The 16635-nt window shown below is 31.7% G+C and overlaps 1 protein-coding gene across 1 annotated transcript; it reads left to right on the forward strand.

Moving 5' to 3' along the window:
- Positions 1–4564: 4564 nt before the first annotated feature.
- On the forward strand, positions 4565–8959 carry LOC123640008 (NKG2-C type II integral membrane protein-like). The gene is made up of 6 exons (XM_045554326.1): positions 4565–4751; positions 5127–5231; positions 5369–5422; positions 5935–6086; positions 7732–7832; positions 8749–8959. Exons 1-6 carry the CDS (start codon positions 4565–4567, stop codon positions 8858–8860), a joined length of 711 nt encoding a protein of 236 aa, XP_045410282.1. The 3' UTR covers positions 8861–8959.
- The last annotated feature ends 7676 nt before the right edge of the window (positions 8960–16635 follow it).

Genomic DNA, 16635 nt, shown 5'->3' on the forward strand with positions numbered 1-16635 from the left:
AGAGTAAAGATCTCATTGCTTGTGTGTCTAGCTCTTTTTGCTCAACATTGTATTTGTGGCATTCAAGTGTTCTAAAAGGTGCATGTTATGTGAGTCTGTTCTTATGAACTATCAAGAATAGGCAAACCCACAGAGACAGAAAGTGGAATAGTAGTTGCCAAGGGATAAGGGGAGGTTGGACTAGAAAGTGACTGCTACTGGCAACAGTGTTTCTTTTTGGGGTGATGAAAACATTCTACATTTGGTAGTAGTGATGCCTTTAACTCTGTGACTATATTAAAAATCACTGTTAAGTGGATGAAATTTGGATTATGTACTGACACCTCAATAAAACTGTTTAAAAAAACTAATGGAATTGTGTTTGGGACTGTGTTAATCTCTAAAGTAATTTTAAAAGTTTAGTCCTATTTACAAAGTTAATTTTTCCAATATCATGGTATGCACTTCAATGTATTAGGTCCTAGGTTTTCTTTGATTTCTGTCAATTATATTTTGTATTTTCCAGTACTGTATTTATGCAGAAGTATAGCTATTTCACATTCATGCTTCTGTCAATGGCAGCCTTATTTTTAAATTGTCTTTAATAATTTTTGTTGTAATGAGAAATACTATTGAAGTTTGCATGTTGACCTTATATTAAATCAATTCACTGATTATAAGTTTTAAATCTAACAAGTATAGATTTTTCTGGGTTTTCTGAATGAACAAATATTTATCTGTAAAAAATTACACTTCTATTTTTTTTCCAGGAGTCATGATATTTTTTTCATTCATTTTCACTGTCTAGGGTATTATTTCTAATGTTGAATGGAAGATATGGAAAAAGATTTATGTTTATCATACATATCATTTCCTGTTTGTTGAAAATATTTCAATATTTCATTTGTGTTTAGGAATTTTATCATACCTTTCTCATAGTGAAGCAGTTTTATAATGTTCCTATTTTTCTAATAGACTTTGTTATCAATTGATGTTATGTTTTTATTAATTTTTATAAATTGGAATTATATGTTTTCTTTTTATAATTTTCATAATGTAAACTACCTTTATTCATTCAAATGTAAAATCGGTCTTGCAATTCTGAAATAAAACCATATTTATCATGCTGTATTACCCCTTTAAAACTAAATCAGTGCATATATTACTTTTAGAATAAAATTTGTTTCTTCATTCTTGTTCAGAATGCAATTTGTGCTCTTATTTATAGCAATGTACGTGAGAGGTTTTGTTATCAAGGCTATATTGGTAAGCATTCTTTTTCTCTATTTAGAAACTTTTGTGTAAGAGTACTGTTTTATTTTTAAATGTTATTATTTACTAGTGATCCCATCTGAGTTTGTAGAATATTTCTTTAGGAAGGTTTGCATAACATAATACATGTAGGGTTGACTCAGGTTTCTGTTGTTTTACTGCATTTTTGCAGTTTGTATTTTCTAGGAAATTTCTGTTTCATATGGATATTTGTAATTTGGTTTTATTATCTGCTTGATGTCTGTATTAATATTTTGTATTAATACATTTTATTTAATTTCTTTTGATGCTCAGATAATTCAATTTCTGCTTTTGTCTTTTGTGATATATAGATCTAAGCAATCAATTTTTCACAAGAAAGATTTTTGCTGTATTTTACATGTAATTCTTACAAAAATCATGAATATCCATTGTGGTAGTTTCATTTTCCTACATTCTTTAGCAATATACTACAGAATTAAAACTCATACAGGTTTTCAGGTTTTTGGTTATTAACTTCTATTAAGGTAAACTGCAGTCCAAGTATTTTTTGTAAAACTGAAAATGTTCTACATGTCTGTTTAAATGTGGCTAGTGTGACTGAGCAACTGATTTTAAATATTATTTTTTTCATTAAGCAATATTAAAATGGAAAACCTGCATTTCAAGTCTTCATGTGCTAAACTTGGCTAGTGGCACTGCATTGAGAGCACAGTTCTATATTAATACAAATATGAGATTATAGTTTACTCTGAAAAATATGTGAATGTAAAATATGAGCATTCTGTATTAGTATAGAGTGTATATGTGAGTGTGCATGTGTGTGTGCATATGTGTATTGGTTTACTGCTATAACTGCATTATAGGCAGTGAGAGTGAAGTGAATTAATTCCTTTTGCAACAATCTGGATGGAATTGGAGACCATTCTCCTAAGTGAAGAATGGAAAAACAAATGCTACATGTACTCATTATTAAATTGGAACTCACCGATCAGCACGCATGTGTATAGACAGAAGTAAAACTCACCAGAAATTATGCAGGTGGGAGGGGTGAGGAGGAGGTGGGTGAATTCATACCTAACGGGTACAGTGTACACTATCTGGGTGACGGGCACATTATAACTTTAACTCAAACAGTACAAAAGGAATCCATGTAACCAAAACATTTGTACCTCCCAAAATAAATAAACAAATACAAATTAAATTAAATAAGACTCAAAAAAAGAACAAAAATCCACAAGGGACTGGAAATTTGAATTTTGCAAACTTTAATGATATGTATCAATAATTAAGTCAAATTTTTGAGTTTCACTAGAATTATTATACAACAAACTTGAATGATAGTAATTTATCTTTTTAAAACAGAAATACCCTGAATGACAGCCAGATAGTATATTAAGTGTTTGTATAAAATCCTTTGGTTTTGCATAGGTTCAAATAGAAATCAGTCGTCTTTTCTTCCAGGATATGAATGGGTAAAATAACTATGCAAACAAGGCCATATTAAACATGTTATATTTAAAATAAATAAATAAATACAATAAAACAAAGATACAACATAGAAAAAGAGAAAGAAAATAGACAAATTAAATGACACTAGGAGCCCAAAGTCTCCTAAATTCTGGCGGTGTGTGATGAGATCAACTGATTTCAAAATAGCCCAAGTGTGAGAATTTCCTGTTCAGACCTGAAGTGACACAGTGATGAGAAATCTACCTTCTCCACTCTTGCCTCACTCTGAGCCTTCACAGGGCACCCTGCGAAGACCACAGACATTTCTCCTTTCTTATCAGGAGTGGCCTGGACTCTACACTAACGGCTGCAGGACATTCTGGGGATAGAAGGTATGTGCTGATATTCTCCTCTATCTCTACCAGCTCATCCAACTCAGTGGGAAATTATATGTAGTATTGATAGCTGTGATGCAGTTGAAGTAAAATTAATACAGGATAATATTAGAGTATCAGTGTTTTTACTTGAATATTTCGGGGTGAAATAGAAGCCTAAAGTATAAAATATGTTGAAGGATAGCCTCAAATATTCAAATTATTGCCTGTAGGAATTAGTCAAGAACTAATACTCATGATGTTAGGTTTGCTAATCAATATTATTTAAAGGGAAGACTGTAACCATCATAATAATTAATATTTTGTTTTTTAATCAATATAGGTACAATAATATTTTCTATTTAGCCCAGCCTTTAAAAATAGATGTTTAAAATAAATACTTCAAATTACGGATATTAAATATAATTTCCCATTTTTGTTTTTAGAGTAAATGCAGGCAGTTTACTTTTAGTAAAAATAAGAATGAGATAACTAATAAAAATGCAAATCTAAACTTAATTATAAACAATTGAAAGCCTTAAAAATATTTGAGCAAAACACTGCAACAAAAAGATGTAACTCACTGATGTAAGAGTCTCCTGTCTAATGAATTATTTTACATGCTCTAATGTCACCCAGATATAACAACATAGCAACTGTGTTAAAAATAATTGAAATATCCAATACTTTTTGATGGCTTAAAAGTGCAACATATACGTTAAGTGTTTTACATATATTATACTTTATAAGTTATTTTCTCCATTCTAGATTGGAAAACGAGGTTATTAGACATTAGGTAACTTTTTAAAGGTCACACATTATAAATTTCAATGCCAGAAGCAATTTTAGATCTCAATTACTACAGAGCTCATTAACTATATCATCAGATTACATTGTCCAAATTATTACACTTATTTACACAACGTAAGTGACTCTCATGATTTTGACACCATAGGATCTTTCTGAAAGTTTGAATGGAAGTCACTAACTAAAAGTATTTTAGTGTAAGAAATTACTATATATGTTAGTATTACTACTCCTCCATCTAATAGCACTCAATCTTTAATGATTAATGAATTGTAAAATTGTCTTAAAATTAGTGCATTATTATTTCCAATACAGAATTTTAATTTGTAAGACACACGTGTTCTAATGGTGCTAAAATATTTATGTAGAATCTGACTTTAAATTAATAAAGATATTTGTATTTATGAATTTCTCTTCTTCACTAGTTCGTCGTTTATTATTGCTTCAACTAATAGTATTGTGTCAAATGTAAAATATGTTTTTTGAAAAATACCTGTTCAATTATAAGACTTTTGTTCAAAATTTTAAGGAAATTAGTATCAGACTTTTACCTTGTGCACCTGCAAAATGAACATCATTACTCAGCCCCCAATACACCCTAGTCTGACTACACCAGGGATCATTTCATTAACTAAATCATATATTAACTCCTTACATATAGTTATCAGAGAGCACAGTCTATGAATCACACAGCTGCAGAGATGAAGAACCAAAGAGTAACCTACTCAGGACTGCATCTGGCCAAGGACCCAAAGAAGCAGGAAAGAAAATCTAAGGGCAGAAAAAGCTCCATTTCTGTGATTGAAAAGGAAATAACCCAAGTGGAATTAAACCTTGAAAATGCTACTCTGGATCTTCAAGAGAATGACAATAGCTGCTACTGCAAATGTAAGCAGTTACTAGACCCACAATATAACTGCTCTGGGGTGTACAGTTGTGGAGAAGAGGTGTGGGAAAGGTGAGGGAATATTTTTCATTTGTGAGGATCAGAGCTCAAAGTTGAGCTATAGTATCCTAATATGAAATCCTAATGTTATTCAGGCAATGTTAAATTTGTAGACCTTGATCAACAAATCATAGAGCATTGTATTTACTGAAAATGCAACAGTGTATTTTGAGAGAAAGATGACCATGGTAGATGTGGGTTTACAGACAAGAGTTTATCTGTTTGATTCCCTGTACATGTGGGTTCTCTTGTATCTAAGCCTTCTAAACAACTCTCTCATCTCTCCATTCTCAGTGTTTCTGTTTCTCTCCCTGCAGTTTCATTGCTACCTACAGAGAAGCTCACTGCTGAGGTCCTGGCCGTCATTTGCATTGTCCTAGTGGGCTCTGTGTTAAAAATGGTATTAATAGCTCTTATTCCCTGTAAGTATATTTTTGAAACAGTGTAAAAGAACTTTTCACTTTAATGAATGAAAGTGCCTCTAAACATTTCATAAGAGCAGGGAATTTAGATATTTAGATATTAATTATTTACTAAGGATTACTTTAATATTTTCCAGTTACCATAATGGAGAAGCAGAACAATTCTTTCCAGAATGTAAAAATCCAGAAAGGTACATTTTATCTTTTATCTCTATCTTAGACTGTGCAAAAATATAATAGATTTTTTAAGGGGAAATAAATTAGAATATTGTGCAACAGATGTTCATAAATAAAGATTGTAGGAGGGCATTTTCTTTTCTTCAACAATAAATAGAAATACTCATTAAAATCAATATACTCTCTTTTTGCCATCTTGGTCAAATTACTACTGCTGTCATATGATACGAGTCAAATAATTTTGCTATTCTAAAACAAGTAGTTTGTTCAGTGATTTCTGAGACATATGTAGGGTGTATTTTTGTTTGATGTTTTGCTTTATGTGGGAACATAATTAAGAGATGAGAGACTGATCCTTTTCTGTGTGTGTACATGAGTGAATATGTGTTTTTTTACATGTACCAGCTTCTCTGGTGGCAAAGATATTTTATTTGCATATAAGTTTATACCTTTACAAATATATAGGTTTATTTTTATTTTAAAAATTCATATACTTTCTGGATAATAATTCATAGTCTTTCCTCAGCATATGATTGTGGCCGTTGTCCAGAAGGGTGGTTCACATATTCTACCAATTGTTATTACATTGGCAAGGAATTCAAAACTTGGTATGAGAGTGCAATGGCCTGTGCTTCTAACAACTCTAATCTGCTTTACATAGATAATGAAGAAGAAATGGTAAGATGTTAAATGTTTCAATAATATTATTAATAACTCATTGCAATCAATATTACATTTGTAGAATTCATTAATATTTATGTACACACAATTAGCTTATTTACTTTAAAACCTGTAAATATTCCATTGATTGACTTCACAATAGGTTATTTATATTTATATGTTACTAATGCACATTGAATTATTTCCAATTCTTGCTTCTCATGGAACACCATGCTTGTATCAATGCTTTTATTTTAAAATAGATTTTGCTATTTAATTTTACTGTGTATAAAGAACTAAGCACACCATGATTGTGTAGATTGATCATGGAATGAATGGGCTCATGTAATACAGGACAGATCATGAATTAGAAGTTTCCAACCCCAGCAGCCTCACCCCTTTGCAAATATGCCCTGATTACTTCTCCTTTCCCTTCCCCAAACCACTGCCCTGACATTTAATATATAAATAAAATTTGTCGGTTTTGAAATTTACCTAAACAGAATCATGCAGTATGCATTCTTCTGTCTGTCTCCTTTCACTCCCATGTGATATTTCAGCAATTTATTCATACTAATGCAGTTAGCAGTATTTTGTTAATTTTCACTACAGTATTATGTACATATAACATTTTGAATGCCATTCTATCTGGTATCTCTGGATGAGGGACGTGAGTCTTATGCCCTCAGGGACACAGAGGCTTCCTGGATGGAGCACTTGTAGTCATGGGATTCCTTTGCTGGTCCCCTCAGCGGCACCCACTCTGGTGTTTCTTGGTGAGGGAGCAGAAGCTCTTTCTTTGACTGATTACTGTTAGCAGATCTCCCGATAGATCACCCTTGCTGATGTTGCTAGCAGGACTCCCTCTCAGTACAGAGGGGAAATGAACTTACCTGAGGCACCTCTCATTGCCAGATTGGGTGCTCAGAATCTAGGTCCCTTTTTTTTGTTGGGTGAGGGAATTAAGATGCCCCACTACTCTGTTGATCCTTGATCCTTGGAACCCAAACCATTTCACCTTTCTCTTTCCTCCTTTCAGATTCTCCTTTGGTTGTGTCTTTCATAAGTTCCAGAGTTTATACTTGTATGTAGCCAGGAGTAGCACCTGTTTTGGATCATTGGTGTTCCACCAATACCAAAACAGGCAGAATTGAGTGCTTAGCTAGTGAAAGAACGGTGTGATGCCCAGAAAACCATATTTTTGGATTATATATCATTTATTTCCTCAACAGCATCCCTTTTAATTCCCTCCTAAACCATGAATGCTGAAAAATGTAGTAGAAATATACATTGATTTAATATTTGCACTAGGGGAAATGTATGTACAATGTCTGGAAATTTATTTAAGTTCATGCTATATTTGTTTTGCCTACATAGGTTACTGTTAAACTATTAATACATGGCTCATAATTATTCTCATTAAGTAAGAATAAGAATGAAACTACTGAGTACAAATGTTTTAGGATTCATTTTAAGGAAAAATTATAAATATCTGTGAAATGTTTTGGCCATATAAAAAGTGGTTTTCAATCTCAATATATTGGTTAAAATATTCATTTTGTTCATAATTATAGATCCAGTGTAAGAACACATTACATGCACTTTTAAAAATTTATAAAATTTTTAATAATTATTTAAATGGAAAATATTTATGTTCCTATAGATATTTCTGGGCTCCCTGCTACGTCAGTCATGGATTGGAGTCTTTCGTGACAGCAGTGATCATCCATGGATGTCAATAAATGGCTCAACTTTCAAACTTCAGTAAGTTTTTGGAATGGTGCTGTATAGTAGAAAAAAATATAAAAAGGAGAAATTTAGAAGAACAATATGAGTAAGTTTAAGTTGAATTATAGACATAAAAATATGTTGAAAAGTTAGCAAAATGTTGATATAAATATTAAAGAATGGACCACAGTAGTCCCCTTTATTGCTGGTTTCACTTTCTGTAGTTTGAGGTAACTGCAGTCAACCATCGCTGGAAAATTTTGAAATGAATATTCTAGAAAAAAATACTTTATGAGCTTTAAATTGCTCAGTGTTCTGACTAGGGTGATAAAAGTTCACATTGTCCCACTCTGTCTTGCCTGAGATGTGAATCATCTCTTTCTTTGATCAGCAGGTCCACACTGCAGAGGTGACCCACACATTTTCACTTCATAACTCTCTGGTGTTCAGACCAATTGTCACAGCACCACAGTGCTTTGCATTCAAATAACTCTTATTTTACTTAATAATGACCCAAACGCCCAACAGTAGTGATGCTGGCATATTGCTATACTTAGTTTTTTGTATTATTAGTTATTGTTGTCAATCCCTTCTTATGCCTATTTTATAAATTAAACATTGCCACATGTGTATATGCATAGAATAAACATAGTATATAATAGGGTTCTGTAAAGTGTTTGGTTTCGGGCATGCACGGGTGGTCTTGAAACATATTCCATATAGATATGGGGGACTACTGTGTTCAGTTTTCGTAGTAACCAACTCTTACTATTATTAAAATTAAATTTTAATTTTATTTAATTTTAGTTTTAATATAAAATTAAAAGTCTTAGTAACATTAAAATGTCATTAACTGTTTTCATAAAATTTCTTAAAGTACATGGAAAATGCTATTGTTTCATGGATTGTCTCCTTAAAATATAACAGAAGTATGTATTTTTCTCCATTACAGAATAGCAGAAACAGCATATGGTAAAGGTAACTGTGGTATTCTACACTCAGATAGACTTCAATCAGATGGATGTGGAACTTTAAAAAGATATAATTGTAAGCACAAGTTTTAGAGGTAAAGCATTGAGTTTGGAGTTGGCCATGTAATTTTATATGTTGTGAAATGGAAATAATATTATGATTGTATAAGTCAAAAGGAATTGGTTTTGTTTTAATAATGAAAAGATTTCCAAAAATAATATTTGTAGTATAATACACACACCAGAAAAAACAGGATGTCACTGCTTTTGTGTCTAGCTCTTTTTGGTCATTATTGTGTTTGTGGCATTTAACCTTTCTAAAAGTTGAATGTTATATGAATCTGTTTAAATGAAATATCAAGAATAAGCAAATCTTTAGCGAAGTAAAGTAGAATAGTGGTTGTCAAAGGCTAAGGGGTTGTTGGAATAAGAAATTACCACAAATTGCTACATTTTTTGTTTTTGGAGTCATGAAAATTTTCTAAATTTTGGAAGTGGTTTTTGTTGTAACTCTGTAAATATGCTACTATTTCCTGATTTATACACTTTAAATGAATGAAATTTATCCTATTTACATTACATCTCAATAAAAGATATTTGAAAACAACTTTCCTCGGATTATGTTTGGGACTGCATTAATCTCTAAAGTCATATTTAAAGATTAGGCCTCTTCGTAACATTGACTTGTTCTATGATTATCAATCTATGTCTGGCAATGTACTAGGTTTTCTTTAATTTCTCTCTGTTATATATTGTATTTTTTGGTATTGAAGTCATACAGAAATATAGATATTTCACACTTATGCTTTTGTAAATAGCATCCTTATGTAAAAATTTCCTTTAGTTATTTCGTTCCTGTAAATAGAAATGGAATTGAGGTTTGCATATTGATCTTATATCCAGTTACTTGATTTTATGTATTAATTCTACCACTTCAAGTATAGGATTTTCTGAATTTTCTATATAAACTACTATTTTATCTGTAATGCTCACACTTTTTTTCTTTTTCAAAGTGCCATGATTTTTCTTGATTATTTTCACTGTCTAGATTTTTATTTTAAGTGATGAAGAGAATGTATAATATGGTTCTCTATATATCATGTCTATATAATTTCTTGTTTTTGATAAAAATATTTCAATATTTCATTCATATTTATGAAGGTTCTTATCATAAATTTCTCATATTCAATCAGTTTTATAATATTCTCATATTAATAAATTTTCTTTGAGTTAATGTTACATTTTTAATATTTTTGCATCAATTGAAATGATATATGTTTTCTCTGTATAATGTTTATAAACTAAACTACTTTTATTTCTTTTAAATGTTAAACCTTTCTTGCATTTCTGAGATAAAAATCATACTGGTCATTCTGTATTGATCCTTTAAAAAAATCAGTGCATATGTTATATTTAGAGCAAGATTTGTTTCTGCATCCATGTTCCAGGGAGATTCCATTATTTTTTTATTCATTGCTGCATACTTGAGTAGTCTTGCTATCAGTGCTACACTGAGAAGTGTTCCTTTTTTGATAACCTTGAAGCCTTTGTGTAAGCGTTCTGTTTATTATTTATTGGTGATACCATCTGAGTTTGTAGATATACCGGGAGGAATATTTATATAGCAAACTCAATTTGTTTAATACATGTAGGGTTTACTGAGGTTTCTGTTGTTTTGCTACATTTTCATAATTTGCATACTTTAGGATTTTTTAATTTCATGTAGATATTAAATTGTAATTATAACATGGTTTCATTAGTTGTTTGCTATCTGTAAAAATCATAAGATATTCCTACATTTAACCTAGAAATAAAATATTTGTGCTTTCTCTGTTTTTTTCTTAAATAGTCTTTTATCAATTTTATGAAGTGTTTTCAATGAAAATATCTTTGGCCTTGTTGATCCTCTGCAAATTGTGTCTCATGATTTAATACTATTTGTTGTTTACTTTCTTCTACTTCACTTGTATTTAATTTAATTTCAGCTTTTTTCTTTTTGTTTTCTTTTCATGCATGCTCAGATAATTTCATTTCTGATTTCATTTTTGTAATGTATGTATTTAAGGCCACCAATTTTTCACAAGAAAGACCTTTGCACTATTTTACCTGTAATTCATAAATTGTGACTATCCATTGTGGTAATTTTTTTGGCTCTGACTTCCTTTAGAAATATGTTAATTATGACAGAATTAAAAATCGTAGATTTTTGAATTTTTGGTTTTGTACTTCTATTAAGGTAAACTGTAGTTAGAGTATTTTCTGTGAAGCTGAAAATATTCTACATGGCTGGTGTGATGGAGAAACTGATTTTAAGTATTTTGTTTCATCAATTATTATTAAAAGTGAATAGCTACATTTCAAGTGTCCACTGGCCATGCTTGGCTAGTGGCACTGTATTGAAAGTGCAGTTCTACATTTTATATTAATATGCCTGGAAATATGAGATGATAGCATACTCTTGGAAAATTCCCATGAGAACTTAAAAATATGAGTATTCTGTATTACTGTAGTGTATGTAGTGTCTGTGTGTGTGTGTGCACATGTACATGTAATGGTTTGTTGTCTAGTTTAAATTTTTATATAGGTTTACTACTGTACCTGTGTAATACGCAGTGAGACAATTGTTTATTACATATTTATGTTTGTTTATTCATCCACATCTTTCAATTCTATGTTGAAATAGTATTATTAGGTACATACATATTTCAAAAATATATAAATAATGGTTTGAAAAATAAACAAATCATTATTAAACTACATTCCCAATAATGATTCTTGTCTTATATAATTACACTATGTTAACCATAGCAGTGTTCTACCTGCTTATGTTGCATGGTATATGTTTTCTTTTTTTTTGATTTTTAAAAATGATTTTAAATTTCAAAATATTAAGAAGTTACAAATGTTTTTCTTACATGGATGTCTTGTATCATGCTTAAGTCAGAACTTTTGGTGTGCCTGTAATCAGAATAATGTTCTTTGTACTGAACAGGTACATATTTATTCCTCAGGTCTCCGACTCTTCCCCCTTCTTGGTTTCCAGTGAGCTCTGTATTTCTTTGTGCCCATGTGTACCCATTGTTTCAGTCCCACTTATTGATGGGAACATATGGTGTTTGTTTTTCCATTTCTGAAATACTTCACTTAGGATGATAATCTCCAGTTCCATCTTGGTTGCTGCAAAAGACATTATTCCATTCTGTTAATGACTGAGTAGTACTTTTTATAGTGTGTGTGTGTTTGTGTGTATGTGATCAACAAGGATGTTGATTCCACATCTTTGCAATTGTGAATTGTGCTGTGATAAACATTTGAGTGCAGGTGTTTTTTTTTTTTTTATAAAATGACCTCTTTTTACATTTATTTCTTTGAGAAATCTCCATACTATTCTCCATAGACATTACACTAGTTTGCAGTCCCACCAACTATTTATAAGCATCTTGTTCTCTCTGCATGCATGCTAGCATCTGTTGTTTAACTTTTTAATAATGGCCATTATGTCAGTGTAAGGTGGTGTCTCCTTGTTGTTTTTATTTTTTTCTTTCTTATTTTTTTTTTTCTCTCTGAGACAGAGTCTTTCCCAGTAGCCTTGGGTAAAGTTCAGTGGCATCATCATAATTCACTGCAACCTCAAACTCCTGGGCTCAATTGATCCTTCTGCCTCAGCCTCACCAGTAGGTGGGACTGCCGACACTGCCCTGGACACCTAGCTAATTTTGCTACTGTTAGTAGAGATGAGGTCTTGCTCTTGCTCAGGCTGGTCTCAAACTACTGTGCTCAAGCAATCCTCCCTCCCTGGCCTTCCAGAGTGCCAGCATTACGAGCCTGAGCCCCTGCACTGGGACTCCTTGTAATTTTAATTTGCATTTCTCTGAGGGTTGCATTTCCCAGAGGATCAGCATTTTTTCTTATGTTTCCTGATCATTTGGCTATCTTCTTTTGAAAAACCTCTGTTCATGTCTTTGGCCCATATTTTGATGCATAGTTTGGTTTTTTTCTTGCTAACTTGTTTGAATTATTTGTAGATTCTGGATGTTAGGCCTCTGTAGGATGTATAGGTAGCAGATATTTTCTCTCATTTTGTAGGCTATGTATTCATTCTGTTGATTATTTCTTTTGCATGGCATAAGCTTTTTAATTAAATTAAGTCCCATTCTTTTATTTTTGTTATTGCTACCTACATTTGCCTTTGACATCTTAGTCATAAATTCTTTGCCTAGGCTAATGTCTAGAAAAGTTTTTTCTATGTTTTCTTTTAGCATCTTTATGATTTCATGCCTTACATTTAAGTCCTTTATCCATCTTGAATTAATTTTTGTGTATAGTGAGAGATAAGGGTCTTGTTTCACTCTTCTGCATGTGGCTATCTAATTTTACTTGCACCATTTATTGAATGGGGCTCCCTTTCCTAAGTGTATATTGTTGTTTGCTTTTTCAAAGATCAGCTGGCCATAGCTATATGGTTTTATTTCTGGGTTGTCTGGTCTGTTCCATTGGTCTATGTCTGTCCTTTTATACCAGTCCCATGCTGTTTTGGTTACTATGGCCCTGATGCATAATTTGAAGTCAGGTAATGTGATTTCTCCAGATTTGTTTTTTTTTGCTTAACATTGCTTTGGCTATTTGGGTTTTAGATGATTCCAAATGAAATTTAGGATTATTTTTTCTAGAAATAGAAATCTGTGAAATATGATATTGGTATTCTGATGGGGATTGCATTGAGTCTGTAAACCACTTTGGACAGTACAGACATTTTAATGATGTTGATTCTGCCAATCGATGAACAAGAGACGTTTTCCCATTTGTTTGTGTCATCTATGATTTCTTTCCTCAGTGTTTTGTAATTCTCCTTGTAGAGATCTTTTACCTCCATGGTTAAGATTATTCTCAGGTATTTTATCTTTTTGTAGCTATTGTGAATGTCATTGACACCTTGATTTGACTCTCAGCTTGACTGTTATTGGTATGTAGAAATGATACTTATTTGTGTACATTGATTTTGTAACCTGAGACTCAACTGAATTTATTTATCAATTCTAGGAGTCTTTTGGTGGAGTCTTTAGAGTTTGGTAGATACAAGAGCATAAATTCAGCAAACAGAGATAGTTTGACCTCCTCTTTCTCAATTTGTATTCTTTTCCTCTAGGCCTGGATCTTTCTCAAGGATAGAACATATGTTAGGCCACAAAACACATCTAAAAAATTTCAAGAAAAATTGAAATTTTATCAAGTATTTTCTCGGAACACAATGAAATAAACCTAGAAATGCATAACAAGAGGATCTTTGGAAACTATACAACATATGAAAATCCGACAGTATGCTCCTTAATGACCAGTGGGAAAAAGAAGAATAGAAAAGAAATTACAAAATTTCATGAAACAAATGAAAATGTAAACACAACCTATCAAAACATATGGGATACAGCAAAGCAGTACCAAGAAAAAGTTAAGAGCAATAAGTGCCAACATTAAAAACATAGAAAACTTCCAATAAACAACCTAACGTTGCATCTTAATGAACTAGAAAAACAAGAATAAACCAAACTCAAAATTAATAGAAGACAATAAATAGTAAAGATTAGAGCAGAAATGAATAAATAGAACCAAAAAAGCATTACAAAATATCAAAAAATGAAAAGGCAGTTTTATGAAAAGAAAAATAAAATTGACAAAACTCTAGCCAGACCAACTAATTAAAAAAGGGAGATCATAAATAAATAAAATCATAGACTAAAAAGGAGACATTACAGCCAATACTGTAGAAATTCAAGGGATCACTGGAGACTATTACTATCAACTATATGACAATAAATTGGAAAACCTAGAGGAAATGGATAATTTCCTAGACACATACAACCTATGAATATTGAACCAGGAAGAAATAAAAAATCTGTATAAACCAATAACTAGTAATAAGGGAGAAGTATTAATAAAAATTCTTCCATCAAAGAAAACCCCAGGACCCAGTGGCTTCACTGATGAATTCTACCAAGCATTCAAGGAGGAACCAATACCAATCCTATAAATCCATTCCATAAAATTGAGGAAAGAATACTCCCAAACTCATTCTACATGGCCAGTATCATCAGGACACCAAAACCAAATAAAGACATCACAACAACAGCAAAAAAGGAAAACTAGAGGTCATTTTGCTGATGAACATAGATGCAAAAATACTCAATGAAGTATTAGCAAACCAAATTCAACAACACGTTAAAAAGATTATTCATCATGATCAAGTGGGATTCATCCAGGAATGAAAGGATGGTTCAACATATGCAAATCTATTAATGTGATACATCATATCAACAGAACAAAAGACAAAATCATATGAACATTTCATTTGAAGCCAAACAAGCATTTAACAAAATTTAGCATCCCTTCATGATAAAAACTATCAAACAACTGAGTGTGGAAGGAGGGTACCACAATAAAAGCCATATATGACAGACTCACAGCTAGTATCATAGTGAACGGGAAAAAACTTAAAGCCTTTTCTCTGTTATGTGAAATCAGACAAAGATGTCCACTTTCACTCTGGTTAGTCAACATAGTACTGAAATTTCTCTAGCTAGAGAAATGAGGCATGAGAAGGAAATAAAGGGACTCTAAGTTGGAAAGGAAGAAGTGAAAGTATCTCTGTTTGCAGATGATATAGTCTCATATTTAGAAAAGTCTAAGACTCCACCAGAAAACTATTAGAAATGATAACCAAGTTCAGTAAAGTTGCAGGATATGAAATCAAAATACAAAAATCAGTAATGTTTTTATATGTCAACAGTGAAGAATCTAAAAGGGAACAAAAAAGTAATCTGACTTACAATGGTAGTAAATAAAATAAAATGCTGTGAATAATCTTAACTGTTAAAAAAGATATAAAAAATTGGAAAGATATTTCATGCCCATGGATTGGAAAAATTAATATTGTTAAAATGTCCATACTACTCAAAGCATACTACAGATTCAATGAAATCGCTACTAATGAAATTCTCTACAGAAATAGAAACAAAAATCCCAAAATTAATTGAATGCACAAAAGACCCAGAGTAGCCAAAGCTATATTGAGTAAAAAGAATAAAGCTGAAGGAATCACATTACCTGAGTTCAAATTTTACTGTAGAGATATAGTAACCGAAACAGCATGGTATTGTAATAAAAACAGACACATAAACCAATGCAACAGAATAGAGAACCCAGAAATAAATTCACACATGTATAGTGAACTCAGTTTCAACAAAGGTGCCAAGAGGGAAAGAGCATTTTCTATAAATTATGCTGGGAAAAGTGGATTTCCATTTGCAAAAGAATGAAACTAGACCCATATCTCTCACCATACACAAAAATAAAATCAAAATAGATTAAAAATTTAAATATAAGACCTGAGAGTATGAAACTGCTAAAAGAAAACATTGGGGAAATATTCCAGGTCATGGTCTGGGCAATGATTTCTTGGGTAATACCTCAAAAACACAGACAACCCAAGCAAAATTGGACAAATGGGATCACATCCAACTAAAAAGCTTCTACACAGCAAAGGAAACAATGAACAAAGTGAAGAGACAACCCACAGAATTGGAGAAAATATTTGCAAACTATCCATCTGACAAGGGATTCATAACTAGAACATAAGGAGTTCAAACAACTCAATAAGAAAAAAATCAAATAATCCAGTTTATAAAAACAGCAAAAGGTCTGAATAGACATTTCTTAAAGAAGACACACAAGTGCCCAGCAGGTATATGGAAAGATGCTCAACATCACTAGTCATCAGATAAATGTAATCAAAACTACAATGAGGTATCATCTCACCGCAGATAAAATGGCTTTTATCCAAAACACAAATCATAATGAATGCTGGTGAGAATGTG

This window comes from Lemur catta, chromosome 6 (assembly GCF_020740605.2).
Source record: "Lemur catta isolate mLemCat1 chromosome 6, mLemCat1.pri, whole genome shotgun sequence".
In the NCBI taxonomy this organism is placed as follows: domain Eukaryota; kingdom Metazoa; phylum Chordata; class Mammalia; order Primates; family Lemuridae; genus Lemur; species Lemur catta.